General features: G+C 40.4%; 1 protein-coding gene across 2 annotated transcripts in view; it reads left to right on the top strand.

The window, feature by feature from the left end:
- The window catches only part of LOC142935070 (phospholipase A and acyltransferase 4-like), a 37,040-nt gene extending 18,052 nt beyond the window's left edge, over nucleotides 1-18,988 (top strand). The window contains exons 4-9 of one of the 2 annotated variants that reach the window (XM_076079177.1): nucleotides 12,704-12,774; nucleotides 13,314-13,456; nucleotides 13,747-13,869; nucleotides 14,435-14,555; nucleotides 15,596-15,894; nucleotides 16,770-18,988. In XM_076079177.1, the coding sequence (XP_075935292.1) occupies nucleotides 13,852-13,869; nucleotides 14,435-14,555; nucleotides 15,596-15,894; nucleotides 16,770-16,901 (570 nt within the window). In that variant the 5' untranslated portion in view covers nucleotides 12,704-12,774; nucleotides 13,314-13,456; nucleotides 13,747-13,851 and the 3' untranslated portion in view covers nucleotides 16,902-18,988. Of the gene's footprint in view, nucleotides 1-12,703; nucleotides 12,775-12,799; nucleotides 13,457-13,746; nucleotides 13,870-14,434; nucleotides 14,556-15,595; nucleotides 15,895-16,769 lie in introns of those variants that run through there. The other variant, XM_076079179.1, reaches the window with a different exon arrangement.
- Nucleotides 18,989-25,670: the final 6,682 nt, after the last annotated feature.

The following is a 25,670-nucleotide window of genomic DNA, read 5'->3' on the forward strand; positions in this document are numbered from 1 at the left end:
AGAGGATTTGTGGCTTCTTCGACCATCAGACTGCTGAAAGAGCTGGGAAGCCACGGCCAGGCTCTGCGGCAGACCATCAAGGCAGTCTCAGAGGTGGCTGAAAGAAGCAGCCAGTGGATTTGGATCAAGCGGAATGACCCATGCTGGGCTCCAAATATGTCAGCATAACCCACTTGAGAATCCCCACCTGTTAACCATTCAAGCGTCTACCATTCTCAATGTTGCCAACTTCGAGACAGTTGGGCACGGCACACAAGCTGAGGGCTGAACATCCTGCAGCTGGCCGCCCTTGGGGAGGGTGTATAGTGTTGAAAGGCCGAAACACTCAATGACACAAGGGAACATTACTGATGATGTGTTCTGGGCCCAACTGTCCCAAAATTCTACAACCTAAACCAAACCAAGATACACCCCACACAAGCTGGAAACCCCCACTTGTCGATCGTCAACCACTCAAAACAAGGTTCATTTCCTGGAAGTGCTCACCACCTTGGCACAAAGGACAGACAAACATCATGTCCTGTGTTTTTTGATTCTGCGGTGTCATGAACTTTTCTGGCCTCTAGGGGCCACGAGTGGGGCTCTACACTTGAAGCCTTCCTGTAGACGATGATGTATTTAATTCGATTTGACATACATTATGCTCATGCATTATTATGCTCTCAAACAGAAGGAACGAGGTGTTGCCTGCTGATCGGTAAAGTGATTGTGCTTGATGACATGATGATAGAATATTTTAAGCTAAAGAAATGAGACTCATTTTTCCAGTTTGAATCTTTAACACCTTATGAATTAAGAGGAATAACTTGCAACACTGGGTTTCCCTTTGAGTCTCAGTTTCTTTCAAGAATCAATCCTACAGATATAACGATATACAATCCAACATATCCAGGAGGGAAAGCTGAGGAAAGAATCTTTTAACAAAGAAACATTAGGTCTTAACGGGCAGAAACTTTGACAGAACCTTGATCGGAATGGGCAAAGAGTTTAATCGCACAGCTATAATATGAATAGAAACAGGTCTTAATAATAATAGTAGCGTGGATATAAGAGAACGGTAATGATAATAGCAGTAGCAGCAGTGAGGGTAATAGAAATATAATAGCCCCGATCCATAGATACCTCTAAATATCCACTCAACTGGATGACATGTTTTTAAAAGGAATGGTGTTTTCATCATGTGCAAAACAAAACACAACAATTGAATCGGCATAATAAAACCTGCACATACACATGGAAGCCGCTCACACAGCCGTTTACTAAGGTTCTCTTCATTCCTTATATTTTGTACAATATCAGTCCAGAGGAAACCAGCCATCCAGCGGAGGAACCTTGTTGTTCTCTTAACTCTCTGTTAAAAAAGACTGTATCAAATATCATGTGACACTGAAACCCTGTGAAACGTGTTCTCCATTCTGTGGGATGAAGGTAAAGAGCAGTTCAGAATGAATTCTCCCCATCACGCAGCTGTTTAACTCTTTCTCTGCTCTAACAGCTGAAGCACAAAAAGAGACACCCTACGGTTGTACTACCTGCTACAGTTAATTAAAGGAATAGTTTTATGAGAAATTCACTTTTTACACACATCATTCTCGTGTGTGTGTGTGTGTGTGTGTGTGTGTGTGTGTGTGTGTGTGTGTGTGTGTGTGTGTGTGTGTGTGTGTGTGTGTGTGTGTGTGTGTGTGTGTGTGTGTGTGTGTGTGTGTGTGTGTGTGTGTGTGTGTGTGTGTGTGTGTGTGTGTGTGTGTGTGTGTGTTCAGTACTCAGCTGGAGTCAGGTGTTGGTTGGTGAACTTTTTCACTTTGGAAATAGTCATAACAGATCAGGCAATAACAATTCACAAAATGATTTCTTTGTTCAGCAGTTTATACTGAAAATTCAACATCTGCTCATCATTTACATAACACCAATAAAAAACACTACACTAGTGATATTTCATAAACAAAACAAGCTCCATCAATCTGTGTCTATACAGTGCAGGTATGTACCTTGCGCCACGTTTACCTTCTGATTGTAATTCACTTGAGCTTCGATTATCTCCGAAACATGATGGAAACACATTTTCCTGTGGCATAGGTACTAGACGTTAGAATGGCCAGGTGTAATTAGTTTCTCACATTTGTAAAAGTAGTTCATCAAAAACACAATTTAGTCCCTGCACCGTACCTGCTAAACATGCACTGATCGTTCATTATTACACTAAACTGCTGTGCAATTTCAGTCTCTTCATGTTGGGTTGAAGACTTAAGAACTCAGCCTATATGCAGAACATCAACATCCTTTTTGCTCTGAAATGTCTTCTTGTCACAAGCTGCAGTGTGGAGACGGCTGCATATTATACTGTTCAAACACTAACATATAATAGACATGCTCTTATCTGGAATGAACGACTTGTCCTCCCAGCTCTGGTGGAGTGAGGGATGGTAGATTTAAGACTTTATTAAGGCCTGATATGAAAGAATCGTTTGTGTCAAAGCTTGAATGTCACAGTTGCATCATCATCCAAGATAAAACAAATAGTAGCAACTGAACTTGTGGGCCATTCAGTCTCTTAGTCTGTATTCATTTGTGTAACCAATAAGAAGCGTTGCTAAGGTGAGTTTTGTCACTTCCATATACAGTATAAGTGCAAATTCAGATATATTCTGTAAGAGCTTTCAGAAGGAGGTTTCCAGCTCATAATAGTAACTTCGATGTTGATATGAATGCTATTTTCAAATTGGAAACTGGTAATTATCGTAATTCTGATATGACACGAGTGCAGCATTAATTATTCACTCCATTCTTCAACCAGGATGAAGGTTTGCACTTTTCCTGTATGAATCCAGAGACTGTGCTGTTCCACAGGACCAGAGGGAATGGAGAGTTGTTTGGAGGAAAATAACAGAAAAGACTGGAGTTCAAATAAGTTTTGAGATCAGTTCAGCCGTGTTCCGACCAGACGGCAACCTCCAGATCTGCCGAGTGAAGTCAATGTGTGTCTTAAAACGTGCATTCTCTCTAGTGTCCACCAGGGGGCGACTCCTCTGGTTGTATAGAAGTCTATGAGAAAATGACTCTACTTCTCTCTTGATTTATTACCTCAGTAAACATTGTAAACATGAGTTTATGTTCATTTAGTACATTATGGTCCATTTAGAGTCAAACAGACCATAAAGCAGGGGATGCTTTAGGGGCGGGACTACCTTGTGACTGACAGGTCGCTGCCACTATCAGAGCCATATACGCCGTCTCTACATCACTCCTCCACATTCCAAATACGGTAACTTCCGTTCATTGGTTGCCAAAAAGTGAAGATGGCAACGGCAAAATCTTCTAACTCAAGGCTTCATGGCGTCAGTCCACAAACCGATGGGCGACTTCTTATAGACAGTCTATGAGAGTAGTGTGTCCTTTTATGAAGAAACATTTGAAATAAGTGTGTGGAGGTTGGGGTGGTGGATGGGTGGATGTAGCTTGTCCAACCTCATCCTTTCTCACTGATAGGGTTGTGACCTGAAGGCCCACTGATTTTATGCCATGGCAGCTGAGCACCATGTATGATGAGGATTTACATATTTACAGGAAAAATAAGTCTACAGGGTTCAGCCAAATCGAAATTTGTGATGAACCGTGAAATGTATGTCCTGCATTTCTCCCTTCAACACCAGTAAAGCATTATTAGTGAGGAGATGACTGTAATCAAAGTGAGTCTTGAGCTCAAGTCCCAGAATGTGGAGAACCAACAGCGTACTCACAGGAGCTCTTTTAGTCGGTGCTCTGCACTGTTGTGTCTACCTGCTGGCAGATTGTGGGCGAAAGGGTCACTGATAGCTGGAATACAGCGTGCTGCCTGAGCCACAGACGTGTAATAGTTTGTAATGCTTCATTCTGTCCTGATAAGATGTGGGGGAACCCGGTCGTATCTGGTAATTGGTTCTTCACTTCAAACCCAGCTTTTTTAGCAGGAAGCTATTGTTTACCGAGGACGAGTTCTTTTAGGTGCTCCGGTATGCATGTTCTGAAAAAGCCCATAAAGTCTGTAGTGAAGTTTGCCCACCAAACATGGACAAAATAACAGAGGCATACAGCATTTACCACATGGCTATTGCATTATGTTACTGACTGATCAGAAACACAGAAACCCGTCTACACTGCCGGCCAATGAATGAATGAACAGATGCAATAGTTCTGTGATTTATAGAGGCATGTACATTTACACACAGAACTTTTATCATTTCTTGTTATGCCGGGATTGTTTCTCTCATTGTTTTCCGCAACACTTTATGAAATGTTTTAAGAAAAGAAAATGAAAAGTACTCCATACAGAAGTAATGGCTTTCAAAACTTTAAACCAGAAAGTGGCAGAAAGATAGCAGAAAGTGAAATTGAATCAAAATACAGTGAAAATAGAATAAAAGTATGACTAACACTGTCGAGATACAGCAGTGGCACCTCCACAGCAAACATCCCTTTTACATACAGTTTACCTGTGCTCATCCATTTACTTCAGAAATGGCAAGAAACAGAGGAACTGGATGCTACAGATGCTCAGAAGTTCAATAATATTCATCAACATCATCAATAAACAGTTTGGCAATCACAGAATGTTTTCTTTCCACCTACATCATCAATTTGAAACCTTATGATTACAAGAAATGCAGATTATATCAGTAACAATAACTAACGCATTGTAGTATTTCAGTGAATATTTCCTGCACAAAACAACTTGAAGCTATATATAATGTAATGAAACTAGCAAGAGTAGTGGCTTCTTGAGAAAAACGGAAATATAGAACACTAATTGTGATTACTTACTTTACAAAGAAATGCATTGCGTTGTATGGGAGGGAAAAAGCTCATTTGACATTTAAGGTATTCCTTGAATGAATTTACCATTTTTACCATTGATACAACCAGAGGAATTAAATCCAGGCAAGTAGAACTGCGGTTGTGTTTGTGATGATTTTCGGGCCCCTTTGTCTTCTGATTTGGTTAATTTTCAGTTTTTGAGATTCCAATGGTGGAGCGGATTATCTGGCAGATTTTGTTTCATATGAGTTGGATTGTGGTTCATAATCTTCATGTGACAATATCATATTTAACTCAATGGATGTTGTTCTTTCATTTAATGTTGCTGCGAATATCTTTTTGTTCTTAAAGGGAATTTTGTAGGAAAGATCTGAATAAACTGTGGAAATACTGGCTTGGTATCTGGCAGCTGACGGCACCTTTTCATTCTGCTTTATTTGTTGTTATAGCTTTTTTTCTTGCATGTCTTGGATGAAACATGATCGATCCATAATTAAACAACAGTAACAATTAATAATTCTGAATCATTACCCAAACTGTCATAAACCCAGCTGCTTGTGCACACAGTTATTCTGTGCAATGAGGGATTATCAGCAACATTTTAGGTGTGTTCATTTTCAGTTTTACCCCCAAATAATGAGGTTTAGATGATGTGATCACCTGACTCCTTGTGTTTCTTGTGCTATCACACTTGCTTGAAGTTTGGCAGAAATATTTGCTAAACCTACAAAAATACGACCCAAACTGCAATAAATCAGAGTTATCCATTAAGGCAGAAGAATGTGAGAGAAACATGCGACACAAGACTCGTTCTATCTATTCCTAGTGCTATTCACTGCCACATCACACTTTTACCAGTCCAGAAAGTAATCCCCTGTGTCAGACACAGGAGAAACATGGTCTCTATCTTCTCCTCATCACAGACACCTGCAGATATACACCGCCTCATGCTTTTGCACAGGACTTTGTCACCTATTCATGTGAAGAAAGCTAATGACATCCAGGATTCTTCTCTGAGCTTCCCTCCAATCCCCTGAATGTTTTCATGTTCACAAAAGCACAGCTTGACGTGTGCAGAAGTCATGTCAAGTCTCACCAACACTCCAAAACCTAAATATATTCTGTTTACTACAGACAAGGACAAGGAAAAGCAGCCCATTCTCACATTCTAGAAGCTGAAAACAGTGAATGTTCAGCATTCACCTATTGGTTTGTGGACTGCTGTTTTTAAGCCTTGGGTTTGGCATGTTGGCCATTGCCATCTTGGTTCCTGGCCGTCGCTATTTTGGTTTTTGGTGGTTGCCATCTTGGTTTTTGACCGTCATTATCTTGGAGTTTTTGGACTGTTTTTTGCAATCAGGAGTGACTCGAGAGGGTTGAGCTAAATAAGCCAAATAAGCTGAATAAGAGATTTACAGTATAGGCAACCAAAACGTTACAATTAACTTCCATGAAGTGAAAACACACTGTGAAAGGGTTAAAGTTGTAAGATCAATACACAAACAACTCCCAGACTGGGCAATGCTGTGGTAGTGACCTGTCAATCACCGTGTAGCCCCGCCCTAAAGCATCCCCTGCTTTATGGTCTGTGTGACTCTAAATGGACCATAATGTACTAAATGAACATCATGCTGTATTGAAGAAGACTTGAAACTAGAGATTGAGACCATAAACTCATGTTTACAATGTTTACTGAGGTAATAAATCAAGAGAGAAGTAGAGTCATTTTCTCACAGACTTCTATACAACCAGAGGAGTCGCCCCCTGGTGGACACTAGAGAGAATGCACGTTTAAGGCACTTCTGCATTGGCTTCATAGTCACTTGGCCGCTGCTGTGCAATTTCTTAGAAGTAAACTATAAACTGCGAAACTTGTAAAAAGAAAAGTCTTCCTGACTGAACTTAGCTGGAGCTTCATGAAGTCTCATTCCAGCAGCTGTGAAATCAAAATGTGATCTGGCGATTAGAGGAGAAAGAGGGGAGGACATGCAGCAAAGGGCCCTTGGTGCTTCTTCGTAATTGTTGTATTCCTCACGTATTTATTATTATTGACGACTCTCTGTAAGCCAGATTGACCTTCGGGGATGTTAAACCTTTAAGCTTTACTCTATCTGCTTCGACCTTCAATAACAACAGTCTCAACCGGCACTGGAGAAAAGCAAGCACCAGAAGCTGACCAGTTGCCATCCTTGTTGCCCGTAGCCCTGAAGTGTAGATACGTTTTTGAGGAGCTTCGGAGGATATGTGCATCCTCGGCCAGGTCTTCGTAGATTCCAAAGACCATCTATGACAATAAGCCTTTAAACACAGCAGGCTTCTGTTCCATTCAAGTGTCTCAGTGTGACAGTGAGTCAGCATCAACAACACCAGGACCCAGAAACTGAAACAGATATTGTAAATTTGATAATTCACACCTTCTTTTCCTCCAGGAGATTCAGCCTCTCTCCATTGTGTGCACATCGTCCTTCTTTCTCTCTGTACCTCCGTGTCTTTGTGTCTTTTCTCCCACCTGTGTGAATGGTGAGCTTGAGTTTGAATCGTGTGTGTTTGGCGACACCTGAAGCTGCTCTACGTGCTCCTGGATCCATTCTTCATATACAGTATATTTACAATCATTTTATCATTTAGTCTCCCTGATTGTCCATGCTGTAATTTTACTATCTATCTATTGCGTGTCTGTCCCAAGGCTACAAGGACTGAGGATCTCGCATGCTATACAGATTGTAATGCCCCTTGTGGTGTATCTCTAAGACAACTTCATCTACTGTACTGATGAAGACTCAATTGAGAAGATTCACTTGAAAGCCCCAGAAAAGGCTAAAAGATAGACACTGAGTAAAGTAGTCAAACTACTTTTCCCAAGGTCAAGCATGGCCTTAACTCCACTACGTCTTCTACCAATCTTAATCTTGTCAAGGAATGTTTAAGGATCTGTGAATCCATCATGTTCAACCCGACACGGCTTCAGAAACAACACGCAACAACAGCAACACAATCATTCTCCAATCATATCATAGCAGGCTGGTCTCTTCCAGCATACTTTGTGAAACAGTAATGCGCTGTAATCCGTAGATATCCCACAAAATGATTTTGGATGTTATCCACGTAATCAAGAATGAGGAAGTATAAAGACCGGTCTGCACACAGTGCGGGCAGGCAGGAGTTGAGGTGGAACAACAAACAGCGATCTTTCAGCCAGGAGACCGACGTTCGTTCTCCGTGTGAAACACGAAGCCAACGTTGATGCTTTTGTGTAGCTTTCTGTAAGATATCATGCAAACCGTTGACGATGCATTGATCATAGTTGTCATGCACAGATATTCTAGAAACAAATGAGGTTAAAAATGTAAGTTATTGGGCGTTAAGAAATGTGGTTGTGTGTGATCCCGGGTTCTGGAGTGTCGACGTTCTGCCTAACGATAGGGTTGGCTTAAACACGTGAAATCCCAGATTAAGTAGCTAATCTGACAACTATAAAAACCTCATGGTTCTGTTCTAGATCAATAGTGTGACTGTCTTTGTGTGCATGTCAAGGTTGGTAGAAAAGTGGACGATCTCAAACAAACTGTCCCTGATGCAGGAAAGAAAGGAAGGCTCGTCTGTGGTTTCATTTGGACTTTTCAAACAGAGCTGATAAATGAGCGGGGGAGGGGATGATAACACAACAGTGTCGCCGTTGTTTGTGTGGAAGTAACAGAAGCAACATTTCCACTGTGACCCCCTCGGCTGCTCGAGGGCCGAGTTGACAGAATGATCTCGAGCCAGTGAACTGTGTCGGGCATGTCATCTATTGGCACTGCCACATCGCTTCTCAAGATGAAGTAAATAAGTGCATTCGGACGCCACGGAGCTGCTCAGCGCAGACATTAGACGGTCCACACATCACCGTGAGGCTGTCGTGTTCATTAAACATTCGGCTGATTACTCTCACAACAGGCCTGCTTATGGGCAAGTGGAGGACATTCACTTTTTAAACAGGCTCCTTTCTCTTTGCATGTGAAATGAGATTGGGCATCCAGCTGACGGCTTGACAGTCTGTTGGCTGTGTGCAGCACTTGCCCGGGGGACAGCAGGGGCCAGGCCTGCACGGGCACGGAAGCAAAATGAACACAACCGTAGTTTGTCCTCTGCCGTGCACAGCTGTAAATTACATGTGTCACCGAGTCCTCCAACGGACCAAGGTGTCGCTGTCCGTGGCTTTATGGTTCAGCTGCAGCTTCCAGCAGGTGGTCCAGCTCCCGCCATCAGCTGACTCACAGCAAGTGAATTTATTCATTTAAAAAAAATACATGAAAACTATACAGCATCCATCAAGAATCTAATCACATTAAGGCTTTTTGGCTGATTCAATTGTGTGTCGTGTCTGGACGATGACCCTAGATTTGTGAAAAATACTCTACTCGCTGCCCGACAACCTATCCTGACCTAACTGTTCAAGGGCAGTGCCTAACCTCAACCGTCTACCATCTAGACACGACCCTCCAACATACAGCACAACGACGGCACAAAGCCGGGCAAAGCTAAAGCCTACATATTCAAGGTCTCTTCATCATCTCTTATAGCTGCTATTGTAGACTGTCTGAATGACATCAACTGTTGGATGGCACAACATTTTCTTCAACTCAATAACTCAAAATCAGAAATCATAATATTTAGTCCCCCAAACCCTATCACTCCCATTAAAGGGCCCTTGCCCCCTGTCCGTTAACATAAAGTCCACTGCCAGAAACGTAGGAGTAGTTTTTGATTCAGATTTAAGCTTCAAACCACAAATCACAAAAGTCTTCCAGTCCTGTTTTCTACAAATACAAATACACATCAGTAACGTCTTGCTGCTTTCATTACCCGCAACCGGTTGCCAGATATTCGTCTCTGTTAGTATCGACTGTCCTCATCGTCCCAGCAACCTTAACCTGCTTCTATTACAGGCACAGTGACTATTTATGTTCTAGTTATTCTAACCTCATCATCCCCTTCGTTGTGCAGACACCAGGAATGTCTCAAATAGTTCCAATCCAACCTGCAGATGATGACATATTTCCCAGGATAAGTGGAAACATTGACCCTGCTGGTGGGGTCACAGCAACATGTTATTTATGTCCATCTGCACATGAGTATAGGTTAGTATCCTCCTGCTGTTTGACAGGCAGATCTCTGAATCATTGCCAGTCTCTGTCACTTGGCAGTTGAGGAATAATCCTCTCACAGGTTTGGCTGCTTCAGACTGCTGCATGTTAACACTGTCTGCCGGACGTGGCCTCTTGTTCTGAATACCAGAACAGGAAGCTACTATAAAAATACTGCTCAACTCATTCTTCACTCTTTCATTTTCACTGCAATGACTGGTTGTTGACTATAAGGATTTTGATAAGTGCCTTATCCCTTGAATTGAAGCAGTGAAACAGAAGCTTGGATCACGTTTTTATGTATTTTTATAGCTTGAAAACAACTATACAAGCTCGGCATGTGGCTCACTAGCCTGGAATACAAGGTTTTACTACCAGTACCATATATAATAATGGTTTGTGAGAACAAACACATTTTCAATAGAGAAACAAAAATAAGGAAAAACATTTCTGGTATGTGGATCACATTGTTTTTAATCAACATAACGAGACACTTTCAATCTGCAAGATATCTGCTCTTGGCAATTTAAACATAATCAACATTTGTATGGTTATGTTTAGCGGTAAAACATAAATTGAAACGTCAACACAGACAGTAAGTGTTGACTTTTCAATATATAACCAAACACAGAATCTTCCCCTGACCTCAACGCCCCAGCCTGACGGGGACGCTGCTGTCAGTCTACACATCTCACAGCGCTTCACATAGAACATCTAAAGCATTGAGACAGAGTGCAACAGAAAGGGCATTTCAACCCAATTAACAACTCCCATTAAAAATCCAACAGCATCAAAATAAAAGAATTGCTAAAAAACATTAAGACGGGTATAAAATGCAAGTCAAAAATGTAGAGTGCAGTGTAAGAAATGATTGAATAAAAACAAAGATCTAATGCCCAGTGTTCTTAATACTCTGATTCTGACTGTTTCGTGAAGATTATTTGCTGGCCCCTCTCTCACTAAGCAGCTGTTCCAGCGTGAGCCAGCTATGACATGTCTATCAGCAGCAGGTTATTGGAGTGTGTGTGTTAAGAAGGTAACTGTTGCTGCATGTATAATCCACAGCTGATGAGCGCTCACACTAAACTTTTGTCTCTCTCCCAGGAGGCACCCTGCAGTTCACGAAGTGAAGTCAGTGCTTCATGTGTTAAAGCTGCATTCTCTCTAGTGTCCACCAGGGGGCGACTCCTCTGGTTGTATAGAAGTCTATGAGAAAATGACTCTACTTCTCTCTTGATTTATTACCTCAGTAAACATTGTAAACATGAGTTTATGGTCTCAATCTCTAGTTTCAAGTCTTCTTCAATACAGCATGATGTTCATTTAGTACATTATGGTCCATTTAGAGTCAAACAGACCATAAAGCAGGGTATGCTTTAGGGCGGGGCTACACGGTGATTGACAGGTCACTACCACAGCATTGCCCAGTCTGGGAGTTGTTTGTGTATTGATCTTACAACTTTAACCCTTTCACAGTGTGTTTTCACTTCATGGAAGTTAATTGTAACGTTTTGGTTGCCTATACTGTAAATCTCTTATTCAGCTTATTTGGCTTATTTAGCTCAACCCTCTCGAGTCACTCCTGATTGCAAAAAACAGTCCAAAAACTCCAAGATAATGACGGTCAAAAACCAAGATGGCAACCACCAAAAACCAAAATAGCGACGGCCAGGAACCAAGATGGCAATGGCCAACATGCCAAACCCAAGGCTTAAAAACAGCAGTCCACAAACCAATAGGTGAATGCTGAACATTCACTGTTTTCAGCTTCTAGAATGTGAGAATGGGCTGCTTTTCCTTGTCCTTGTCTGTAGTAAACAGAATATATTTAGGTTTTGGAGTGTTGGTGAGACTTGACATGACTTCTGCACACGTCAAGCTGTGCTTTTGTGAACATGAAAACATTCAGGGGATTGGAGGGAAGCTCAGAGAAGAATCCTGGATGTCATTAGCTTTCTTCACATGAATAGGTGACAAAGTCCTGTGCAAAAGCATGAGGCGGTGTATATCTGCAGGTGTCTGTGATGAGGAGAAGATAGAGACCATGTTTCTCCTGTGTCTTAAGTGTCTTAAAACGTGCATTCTCTCTAGTGTCCACCAGGGGGCGACTCCTCTGGTTGTATAGAAGTCTATGAGAAAATGACTCTACTTCTCTCTTGATTTATTACCTCAGTAAACATTGTAAACATGAGTTTATGATCTCAATCTCTAGTTTCAAGTCTTCTTCAATACAGCATGATGTTCATTTAGTTCATTATGGTCCATTTAGAGTCACACAGACCATAAAGCAGGGGATGTTTTCTCCTGAGCTACCTGCTTCCCTGTAGTGTCCTACCCAGGATAGTGGACACTGTGGACACTGTGCAGCTTTAATAGAAATGAAACCTAGTTCTTTAAAAGAAAACCTCTTTTCTTTTGTCTTTCTTTTCTTTATATCTGCAGTAACCCCAATAATTGTTATTCCACACGTTAGGAAGTTTGAGTTTCTTTTCATTGCTAATGTTAAATTTCCTAATCCAACGTGTTATTGTACTAAAAGAACAACTTCTTCTTCCTGTGTGCCTCCTCGCCTAAGGAACAGAGGGGTTAAATGCCATTGTGATTTGAGCTTTCATCTTTGCAGCAGACACTCAGCTGCTTTAAACACTGTCACGCATTCTTCAGTGTATCGCTGTCACCTCATTGTCCTATTTCTTGTGCCTTCCTGTGACAGCACTCCTCCTGCAACTTAAAGATGGCACACGCTCTCATCTCCTCTCTCTGTCTCTGCTTCTGGTTTCCCTCAGATGACTCAGAGCAGCAGGCCATTATGCCTCTCCCTGGGATACAGACGCTAAAGTCAAAAGGGCCGTGACAGGTTGTTCCACCCACAAATACCGCCTCATACTATGTACTACAGTATGACATCTCTTTGTGCTTTTTCTAATGGCATGCTACTATGATACCTTTTAGGCCATAATAAACTGATCTTTTTGAAGACTTCTTCATGGCATACTATATACTATGGCACGTTTAACATATTGTACCGTAGCATTTTTTATAAAAAGTTCTTATGACGTACTATACTTTTCATAGCATACTGTACTATGATATTCATTATGACCTTTTTATGGCATATAAAATAATACTTTGACATTTTATGGCAAACTGTTCTATGACATACTACCCTATGAAACTTTGTTTAACATACTTTACTATATTATTCAAGACATTTTATAGCATACTATACACATTTCAATGGCACACTATACTACAGTATTTTTAATAACATACTAAGCTACAACATTGTTTGATGACCTTTTTGTGGCGTACTATGACAGTAAACGGTAAACTGGACTTGTACTTGTATTTCTCTTTTTCACTCAAAGCTCTTTCACTCTCCATGTCATCATTCAGCCATTCACACACTGATGACGGGGCTACCATGCAAGGTGCCACCTGCCCATCAGGACTCTGACTAATCACCCACACCATTCATCCACCGTTAGGCACAGCCTACGGGACAAGTGATGAACACACATAACCTCCATATTCACCAAGTAGAGTCTCTTACATACTAATGAATCATGTCTTTTTGAGAGAAACCATCTTTATGGAGTTTGGTTATTTTCCCAGTCACAGTTGAGCCAAAGTAATAAGTAAACAATAGATGTTTATATATTTTCAAGCAAGAGCAAAAGAGTTAAGTGCAGATGAACCTTGTTATGTTGACACTTCTTCATAAAGGTCTTAATGTGTAGCTTGTTTGTGGCAGTATTCTTATAGTATGAGCTGTTACATGATACTTCCTCACTGTATTGGCCAATCACTTGTCTTTTTCCCCCTCAAGTAAATTCCAAACAGTCCAAACCAGTTTCTTACACAACACACCTGCAAACTGCCTGACAGCAGCTCATCAGCTCCACAGTGCTCGCGCTGACTGAAGGACTCAGATATGGATTTCCAAGAGCAGGTAAGAACTAATAACAAAGAAGTAGCACAGCTCTGAACTTTCTCTCTATGGAACAGTGACAACGGAAATACTAAATATGTTGAACCTGATCAGACATCTTGTAATGCTGGAGCATGATCGCCTGTATTCTCTATGACTCTGACTGTCCTGTAGGCGGTGTACAGTTAGTCAGTGCGCTGTAATAGAATACAGCAATGTGACGCAGTCTTCCAAAGGAATAAAGACAACTCTGTGAAACACATTCTGCATTTTTGTATTACCGGTATATTGAATTGCATTAATTAAGCAGATACTTTTGTCCAAAGCAACTTTGAATATGTGCAGTCGACCTCCGTTGGACAAGAACTAGATGTGATCACAACTGTTAGAACATGACTTACAAACAAACAAACAAACAAAGACGGGTGATTGGTTTTACATACGACCAGTATTTACCATGACTATGGAACTTGTGACAGCGACTCTGCCTGAACTCAATCTCGTTAAACCTGCTTCCAGGCGGGACAGGGAGTGGAGCAGGGTGGAGATGTGTCTGAGCCAGATTCTTGTTTTGCAATGATTGCAGGTTGAAGAAATCACATCCACTGCCAAATTTGGAGACTTGATAGAATTTGCCTACCCCATCGGATATTCACACTGGGGAGTTTATGATGAAGATGGATATGTATTCCATTTTGCTGTTGCAGGTGAGTACAACATTGTAGATTACGTAGTCTGGATTCGTGTTTGTTTGTCTTTGTTGAAGATGCGATACTATGTTTGATTACATGTTTTGAAATGTACTGGAGGAATAGGACTACTCTCTGATTTACCATTCTTTAATAAGGCCCCCTTCAGACAAGCTGTAGATTTACCAATTACTGTGATAGTGTTTAATATGTCATTTAATAATACACAAGTTAGACATCTGGAAACCTGTAAATGTTAATGAGTTGTTATAACTATGATGTTCCGCTGCCTTTTTCCCAGAATTCTTCCATCGGAAGGATTTTCCTGATTATCTTAAATATATCTATCTATATATATATATATATATAGATAGATATAAGCTAAATGATAAAATCACACCAAAGACATTTTTCACAACCTGGCAACCCAAAAAGTTCTTCTTATAACTGATTCGTAAAGCATTAGTATTAAAGGATATGTCTTTCTTGTTAGCAAATGCCACGAGAAGCCCACAACCAACAATGAATATATCTACGAACAAGTACTGTGTGTGACGGCTGATACATCCTCTCCCTGTGGGCCACAGAGCTCCACTAACTGATAAACTAACTGCTTTAATATACGACCGTTTGTGTGCAGGCCTCCTGCCGGAACAGTGTAGCTCATTGCACTCGGCCTGCTATTGTTGAACAATGTCATGTGATCAATTGTGTGTGTTTTTTTTACAGAGTTTGCATTCAATGTTTCCAGTTTCTCACTTGTAATTTACAGCTAAATTAACCCAAAATGCCAAAGATCAAACTTTGGAACAAAGCTTCACAAACCTGTTACCATCACCATTGTTTGGCCCTCAATCATTAACCCTTTACAAAATACACAATACACCAAAACACAGGTTTACACTTGAATATAATGGCAGCTTGGCTTGTAGATGAATTCAGTTCCAGCAACTATAAAACACTATTTTCAGGGCATGACTGGTTCGGTGAATGTTGCTATTTATCAGTGCTATAAAAGCTAAAGGATACATGTTTCTATATCTTGTCTCTTTCTTTAGATGAGAGGCAACTTATGAACAACATACGTACTTACCTACAAAAGATCTTCCCGGTCTGTGGCGACCTTCTTCTCGGGGAGACCAAGATCCGCAGAGTGCCTCTTGGTGAGGTGAATGTCCCGAAGGGTGTCCGCATCTCTATCGGTAACAGCCGTCACACCTTCACACCATCAGCACCCGAGTACATGAGACCACGGTGTGACGCCCTTCTTGATCAGGACTTCCAGTATAAACTCTTCACCCTCAACTGCGAGCACTTTGCCACTTTTGTACGTTACGGAAAAGCAGTGTGCAACCAGGTATGACTTTAGCAGTGCAAAAGTGATCATCTTAAGTGTGATAACTGCCCTGTTTAGATTAAGCAGCAACCTGCATGTTTGGCCATATTAGACCAACCAAACTGTCAATTGTGTGTTATATTTATATCTACGTAAAAATATTCACAAAAACTTGCACATCTATACGACAAATACTAATACTAATGCTCCCACGATCACTGAAATGTTCATGGAGCATCGTCTCCCGTCTAAGCCCAGTGACATAGTAGAGACAAAACACAGCTCAATGAAATCTATTTACACAACTCTGACCCCCAGTTTACCCTCATGTATCTACAAGGATTGCATCAATCTGAAGAACTTAACAAAATTCAATATATCAAATTGGTATGCGTTACATTAGAGGGAAATGTAAGTCTGTACTAAGAGATTCAGTTTTTGCTGAAAGGTGAATACATCGTATCTGTTGTTGCGTGTCGCTTTAAAGGAGCAGTGTGTTTGTGGCATCGCGTGGTGAGTTGCAGATTGCAACCATCTGAAACCATAGTGGTGCACAGCGGTGTTGGAGAACTATGGTGACCTTCGGGTCACGCAAAAATACGAAAAGTCCATATTTGGAGGCTGTTTGTTTTGTCCGTTCACGGCGCCGCTACATGGTAGAATCCGAGGAAGAGGCCCAGCTCCATACGTAGATATGAAGGGCTTATTCTATGCTAAGACAACAACGCTTCGAAGTTCCAGATGATGAAAACTTAGTTATGAATATTATATTCCATTGCTAATAATATATCTCCCTACAGTGTACACACTGCTCCTTTATGTGGTCTGATACATTTGTAAGACCTTGCTGACCTTAATGACCACTAAGAGGCTGCTATTCTCTTCTTTCTCTTTAGATTCCTGCAAGACCGAAGAATAAAGAGTGCGAGGTGGCCACTGCCGTCTTCAAGAACGTTGTCAGCGCTAAAGAAAGTGCTCAAGACGCCTTGAACTTTACCTCTGACTTCTTTAATGCACGTGTGTGGTAGCAAAACGCATTCTGGGCGAATGAAGTGAACACTGGTGTAAATCATAAAGCGTCGGAAATACACGAGGGCAAAACTGCCCCTAAGAAATATCATTTTGCCCCTGATATCACTAGGAGAGGGGCAAAAAATGCCCCCGAACTTTCTAAACGAATAAATAAATGGAGCGCTTCTTAATCAGACCTGTGACTGCGAGACTGCGGTCAACTCAGCAGACACTTAAATCTTAGTGCACCTATATGCTGACATTCACGGTAAACTCATTCAAACGGCGCAGATCGGGAGCGAGCGAAGGACTTTGAAAGTTACCGGAAAGATTAACGTGAGACAACATCCGGTTTCTTCAGACGAACATCCGGTTTTCAGAATAAGATGCCAACAAAGTATACATATTGCATAATGGAAATTAGATTAAATGAATTATATTCACATTAAGTATAAAACATGCTACCTGCATCTCGTGAGTTAAAGGGAAAATACACCTAAATTGTGTGTAAAGTGTCTTTATTCTTTGATTTGAGGGTTGCTGGAAATCAGTGGTGTATAGTAACGAAGTAGAAATACTTCGTTACTATACTTAAGTCGTTTTTTTTGGATATCTGTACTTTACTTTACTACTTATATTTCTGTTGACTTTTACTTTTACTTCACTACATTTTGCAAAGAAAACTGATACTTTGACTCCGATACATTTCCCCTGAAACCTTCGTTACTCGCTACAAAATAGAAACTAAAATAGATTTTAGAAACAAAATGAATCATGAGACCAGCGTCGGGGACTGTGGTGGAACAGAGACTGTAACAAGCAGGTTTGGTGAATCAGTGGTCCTAGCTTACAAGTTAAATCATTGGTTAATCACGTTAATGCGCAATTACAAACAAGTGCTCTCAAAGCCGCGGTGTTTAGATTCCCAGTGATGCCCAGGATGCTATATGCTATAGCTAGCGAGAGTACATGAGCAGAATTCCACTCTACGATGACTGATTTCATGACGGAAGCAGAAATGGAAGCACCGGCTACTCCCGCAACAAACTACGGTGGTGACGAAGACCAACACCCGTGGATCGCTAGCGAGTTAGTGAGCTGAGGAAGTGTTGACAGTTGTGCAGCACTAGTTGGCTAACGTTAGCTATAGCTAGCCACCACACCATAGGATTGACAGGAGCCGCGAGAGCGCAGCATTAGGGTTAGCATTAGGGTTAGCATTAGTGTTAGCATTAGGGTTAGCATTAGGGTTAGCATTAGTGTTAGCATTAGTGTTAGCATTAGGGTTAGCATTAGGGTTAGCATTAGTGTTAGCATTAGGGTTAGCATTAGTGTTAGCATTAGTGTTAGCATTAGGGTTAGCATTAGGGTTAGCATTAGGGTTAGCATTAGTGTTAGCATTAGGGTTAGCATTAGGGAAATCCTTCCCAGCTGTGCGCAAGCTGTGTGTGAAGCTGAACACACCTCTACCTGCCTCAGCGGCCTGTGAAAGGCTATTTAGCATCGCAGGACTAGTCTTCAGCCCAAGAAGAGCGAGACTGAATTCTCGCAATTTTGAAAACCAGCTTCTTTTGAAGATGAACAGGACATTTTTCAGTTTCAAGTAATGACTGGGTTGTTACTTTCGGTGCTGCTTTAGTGTTGATCATGTTTTGATATTTGAGTCATTTTGTGGATGATCAGATGGAGTTATGATGGTAGCAGTCGCCCAATTGCAGATTCAGCTTGAGCAAAACCTTTGCCTGTTGTGTTCAAATCAGGCCCATAGGAGTTTACAAGGCAGGTGTCCTTTCTCAAAATACTGACCTGATGCATCAACTGGATATTTTCTGCTGAACACAATATTATGCATTTGCCCTCTACATCCTCTAGTCGGAATGAGCATACTTATAAACGCACTGTTACAACTCCTTCATAGTGTCATATTGCTTTTCGGAGAATTATGATGATAAGTTCATAGTAGATGCAAAAGTATACTTATGTACAATATATTATGTTGAACATTGTTGCTCCTGGATGGATCACAGCCAACCCAATTATTGTCAACACAGCTCCATGTCCTTGGTCATGGTGCCACAGCACTTAAAAGAATAAACTTCATAATTCTCATAATTCTGAGCCTTTGCTTTTTTATTAACAGCATTTACTTGTACTTTTACTTTCAATACTTAAGTACATTTAATATCAGAAAATTACTTTTGATACTTAAAGTATCTGATATTTATTGGACTTAAGACTTTTACTCAAGTAGTATTCTAATAGGTGACTTTTACTTTTACTGGAGTAGTTTTCCAGTAAGGTATCTTTACTTTTACTCAAGTATGACTTTTGAGTACTTTATACACCACTGCTGGAAATGAATAATACCTGACTGACAGTCAATTAAGATATTTTACTAAGTAAAAACTCTGAACTGAATTTGTACCTTCAAATGGCACATTTTTTAAAGTTTTAATGTGCTATAAAAATGTTTTTCTCAAAAATTCCACACAATGACTAATGCATAAGTTCAGGACAAAAATGGGTAATATCACAATATTTGAGGTGCTACAAAAATATTTTTCTCAATAATTCCACACAATGACTGATGTATATGTAATCAAGGCATCGTTGACTTAATAATTGTTAATAGTTGTTTATAAAATGTAATAATAACAATAAATAACCACAAAGACATAAGAATAAAATTGAATATAATTGTCTGATTTATGTTTGTTTTTTGTTCAAAAAATCTAAGAAAATACTTTAAATCTGTAGACTACTGCCTAATAGTCTTATTATTGCCATTTGATGACAATTGCTCATATACTGTAAGCCTAATTAAGTTATTTTGAACAAAGGTTAAATGTTATTTCACAAGTTTCAAAAAGTGCCCCTGGATTTCAGTCAGTGGGGGCAAAAATTGCCCCCAAAAAAATATGTAAATTTCCTACCCTGGTGTGTATGTTAACAAGGGGCAGTACAGTGACGGCGTAACTCAACAGTGTAGCTCAACAGGAGAACACTTCTAACTTTCTATTTGACTTTATTTGAATGGAGCCTAACTTGAGACGAGGGCAGTGCTGCGGTGACATCGAGATAAGAGCAGGTGCAGCACACATATTGGTGATGTGCAGGTAACACTTTGCAATAAGGATATATCAATAAGGATATATCAATAAGGATATATCAATTAGCGTTATTTAAGCATTAATAACCTTTAACTGACATTTAATTAACAGTTACTAATGTAGCTATAAGCATTTACTGATGGTGTTCATGTTGACTAAGATATCATTTCATACATTATTTAATGTTTGAGAACATGCTATACACTATTAATGCAGTTAGAAGCATTGACTCACAGTTAGTAAAACAATAATAATAAGCATAAGTAACTGTTAACAAATGTCTTTTTAACATGTATTTAGGGTTTACATGTTAACAAAGGTACTAACTAATATTAATAAATGGTTACTAAAGATGTTAATTAGCATTATGTCATGATGTTCACAGCTAAAAGAACATTGTGTGAGATTTAGCAGCATCTAGTGGTGAGGTTGCAGATTGCAAGCAACAACATCCTCCTCTGCTCGCCCCTCTTTACCGGACGTGTCGGAGAACTACGGTGGCCTTCAGGTAGAGATATAAGTAAGTATTCCACTACTACAAGGAGCTAATCTCATCAATACTCGCTTCTTTCCCAAGACACAATATTTGCTTTTAAAAACATGTATATTATTTTAAAAACAAACTAATTCAGAACCCAATTAGAATGGACTTAAATGGACTGTACTTGTACACTTGTACTTGTATAGTTCTTTTCTAGTCTTCTGACCACTCAAAGCACTTTAACACCACATGACATTTACGCTTTCACACCCAAAACAATGCCTTGCCCAAGGGCACATAGACAAGAACTAGCAGGGCCAGTGATGGAACCGCCAACCCTCTGATTGAAGGACGACGATACTATCATATTATTTACCATTATTTTAGGCCAAACTATACCAAGACATATTTTATCACATATTATGACATTCAATATTATTTGTTTGGAATACTTCACTATGAAGCACTATAATATAACAATATAACATACTAAACTACAACATTTCTTTATGGCGCACTATACTATGACAGTTCTTTAAGGACATACTAAACGATGATATTTTCACGTTTTTTTTTCATGACGTATATTTTATGACTTTCTGTGGCACTCTACATGATATTTTATAAAATACTATATTATGACACTTTTATATGAAATTGAAACTGCATACTATACTTTATCATCTTTTTTCATGGCATTTATACAATGACATATTTTGTTACCTTTTATGGCATGACATACTATGAAATGATTTAGAAAGTTTTTATGGCATATTATACTATGATATATTTTATGAAATATTATACGATGACATTTTTTCTGACATTCTATACTAAGACATTTTTATGCTATTTGTCATGGAATATTATACTATCACATTTTTTCTGACATTTTTCTGGCATTCTATGCTAAGACAATCTGACATATTTCAATACATATATACTATGACATTGTTTATGCTATACACCAGGGGTCTTCAACGTTTTTCAGGCCAAGGACCCCCAAACTGATAGAGAGATGGAGCAGGGACCCCCGACTATATATATTGTATAAAATTGTGTTTTATATTAAACTGGGCCTAGTGCCATGAATACCTCTTTATTGTGCATTCAATACTAAGCTATTCAAATAATACACAGGTTCATATATTCATGTTGTTATTTTAAACATGTGCAAGGTACAGTGAGTAGGGAGGCCGTGCCACTGCCTTTTATAAACACGCCTTATCAGCTGATACCAATGCCAATATCAACATCGTCTGTTAATTGCATGATAATCATCAAACAAGATATTCACATTGATGTTTTTATTTTAAACATAAATGTGGAAACCAAAAATGAGTGATGGCCTATTAGTGCCACTGCCATGCATAAACATACCTGTTATCTTTCATACAATACTGAACTATTAAAATAATGGACACATTCATGTTTAGAGGAAAAAATTAAAAATGCGAAATTGTCTAATCAACCAAACATTTCGCGGACCCCCTGCAGTACCTCCGCGGACCCCCTAGGGGTCACGGACCCCCTGTTGAAGACCTCCACTATAGACACAATACTACAGATGAAACATACAATTTCCTGACATGACTAATATAATTTAATTTATCACTTTGCTTAATTTGTTAAAAATGTTTAAATTATTTTATTTGAGCTTCTCACCTGTATTGGAGAGAAGTGACAACGTACAGAAAGGGCCGCAGGTCCGGCTCAAAACTGGACCGCTGCGGTAAGATCTCAGCTGATATATACATCCCATAAAACACCTATTTATAGCATCACTACTGATACTGTACACATATCAGTGGTGTGAGCTGTTAAGCTGCACAGAGCAGAGGCAAAGTCTACAGTAGGTTCACATCGCTGAAATGCTTCAAATAGAGAAAGAAATACAAATAACAAGCCTTGCAAAGACGGAACAGTAGTCATTCACTGTTCTATATCAAAGTAAGCAAACAAGTGAGTACCAGATGATTGGTTTTGGTCCATTACGGGTTGCTCCAACAGTAGGTTACAGAGATTGTTGCTTGTGCTTTAACAAGACACCATCATGCAAGGTCAAAGGTGAAACTGAGTGCAGCGGGTGAGGTGTGAAGTCAGTGCAGCGTGCAAAGTCCCAGGGTAGCTCTGCTGCAACGTCTTCAGCATCTTCAGAGCAGGAAACAACGGCCGGCGGCAACACAAAGGGATTCTGACGCTCGTCATGTGTTCAGTCATGTGTTCTGAGGCTATCAGTAGGTTCTTTGCTCCATTCAAAACATTCCTATAAGATGTCAAGGGGCTCCTACTGGGGCTTTAGACTTGGTCTAAAGGAGTAAAACAAAGATGCAAACAACTCGGTCTGGTTGATGAAACCTATCTGGGTACAAGAGAAGCCAACAGTTACACTAGGGAGCAGAGGACAGCCGGGAACGCAGTGGAGCTGTAAAACACTAGAAAGAGATGCCGGTAAATACAACTTGAGTCCCCAACTGCAATAAAAACAAACACAAGCATGTGCAACAATGAATATCAGTGTTCCAGCTGTGCTTTAAGTGCCCATCAACCAGCAAAGCTTAGAAGAACGCAGTGCAAGGACGATGCAATGGGGGGACATTTTTAAAGATGAGATAATTCATCTTTATAATCTATTTAACTTTCTGATTGCACTAACACCTCTCTATAAAAGGAGGGAGGAGCAGATATGTCCTTGTAGTTGGCTTACACTCTACAGCTCTGAAGATTAAGACAGCACAGCTCCCAGTTTTCTGTTCATTCGCCAACAGGATCTCAGTCAGACGTCTATTGGGAATTCAGTCTCTGAAAGACAATAGCCTCAAAAGAACCAAACCATTCCACTTGTTCTGTGACAATGCCAGATCATTTGTTACGGAACAAATTATTTATCATTATTAGTCATCACATCACCGAGAGAAAAGGGTCATTTTTCAAGATGTACTCTCTGGATGAGTTGCGTGTCTAACTGTGTGAACCCGGAGAAGCATTTGGTTCATGCGACGGCCTCTCCCGGGACCCTCAGTCTGCTGCTGTGCTGACTTTCATGTTGGAAACTGTAACCTCTCCAGACCTCGAGTGTGCTGCAGGCAGCATCTGCTGTTCTCTTGTTTCAACCAACCCCGAGGCCACATGCAACGTGTCCAAGTTTCATCATCACTGCAGTATATCTTCAACAGTGAGGAAATCAGCATCGTAGTTTCACATTATTTTCACTTTCTTCCACTTCCATTGTCGGTGTCGAAAATCTGGCGTGTGACAATGAAGACATTTAAACATTTAAAAAAAGAAAAGAAACGCATTACAATGTGTGATTATTGTGCCAGAAATGGTGGTCAAAATAAATAATTAGAAATGTAAACTCAATGACTGTATGTTTAATGCTCTGACCTCAGTGAGCAGTGTGTGTTTGCAAGCAAAAGCTCCTTAACTGCAATTCAAATTAACAGGATCATACTGTTTTTTCCTGACTATTTGTTGTGGGGTTTTCATACTGTTCCAGGCAGACGTTGGTTTCGGTACATTTGTGTATGGTATGAAACCCATTAGCACACACTAATCCTAATCTCAAACGTTTGTTCAGAAGGCAGACTTTCAAATTTATGCTGTAGAAGATAATCCACATTGTTCATGGACCTGCATCGTTCTTAAAAAGAAATGCTAAGTTCTGCTAGCTATGAGACACTGACCACGACAGTACTTGGAAAACAGCCAATCAAAAGCACTCGGCCCCACTTGGCATCGAATTGACAGCCTCGGCTTTCATGAGGAAGGGCTTTGGGGCGTGTGTATTGTCCTCCTACGGTCGGGGCACTTGACATTGTGAGTGTGGGGCTATCCCCACATAGCAGCCTCTGGAGCCAAGCGCAATTAAAACACCATTCTAAAGCTATGCTATCAGTCGTTGACCTTTAATTGTAGAATTATGATAAATAACAGCAGCAGCAGGGATTTTCGATGTCAGGCATTAATCCAGAATTATATTCATTTCCAAATTACTCAGTGCCACTAAACCCAGATTCTTTTTTCTGTTGCCAGCAGGCGGGGCTTTGCCCCACTTGCCCCATCCGACCCGTCGACCTCTACTCCTGCCTGACGTCGCTGTAGAGATCTTCCCTGGGTAAAGTACAGCAGCATTGTTTGAGCTAGCAAGTAAATTGATTGCAGATGATATGGAGGAGGGAGATATTCCCCTCTTGAAATGGCCTCCTGCCATCTGTTTCCTCCCTCTGGAGACCCTCACACACACCAGGTTCATCTCCATCCGTCTAGCTGTTTGGAGGGGAGGACTCGCACAACTTTCTCCTCACAACTTTACTCACTGAAGTGACTCGCTAAAATCTGGTTCATTAATAATTCATGGTTTATTATTGTAATTAGCGAATCAGTTTAGCTCAGTGGTTGGGGATTTAGTTCCTGTACATCCCGTGCATACACTGTGTGGATCAGCATTTTTTTTAAATAATGAACGCTCTGGATGAAGCATCCTCCAACCGTCTTCGTGCCTGTGAGCAGTCTGCTGCCGCTCTCGCTGCTTATCTGCATTTTCCTTTCCTCCCTCCACCACCTCAGCTTCCACCACAGGCCCCGACCTCCTGTGATTGTGAGTTATGCCTTGTTCATAGAGGACATAAGACGGATCAGTATTAGGATATTCCCACGTGTCCCACCTGGACTGTTTCTGTGTGTTGAACAGCACATCCCTGGACAGTAAAATAATGTTGAAATACTGGCCTCACATTGTTTTTCCACAGCAACAACAGCCTTATCAATATGAAGAGATCATTTTGAAAGGTCACCACACTTTTCCACATAGAGAATTACCATTTCTTTAGACTCACAAGTCAGACACACAAACAGACCGGATCAAGTCAAATATTATATACATATATATATATACATATATATTTCTCTGTAGGGTTCTTTCCAGTCAGGCCTGAGGAGATATACGCTCATGAACATATACTGCATTTGTTTAGCTATTCATGGCTATTGAACAAAAATTGTAAAGACGTCAACCAAACAGAAGAAGAACTTGACTAAGTGGATAAGCAGCACATTTTACACTTCCACATTATCGCCTGAGGATCAGACGGTTTGATTCATTTTCAAAGCTTGACTCCTATGAAGCTGTGACTAAATCCAGCAGTAATGTGAAAGTCAGGTCAGTAACAGGCCCGTTGGCGGTATTGTGTTAC

Source organism: Anarhichas minor, unplaced genomic scaffold, assembly GCF_050575085.1.
Source record: "Anarhichas minor isolate MPS153535 unplaced genomic scaffold, ASM5057508v1 ptg000071l, whole genome shotgun sequence".
Lineage (NCBI taxonomy): Eukaryota > Metazoa > Chordata > Actinopteri > Perciformes > Anarhichadidae > Anarhichas > Anarhichas minor.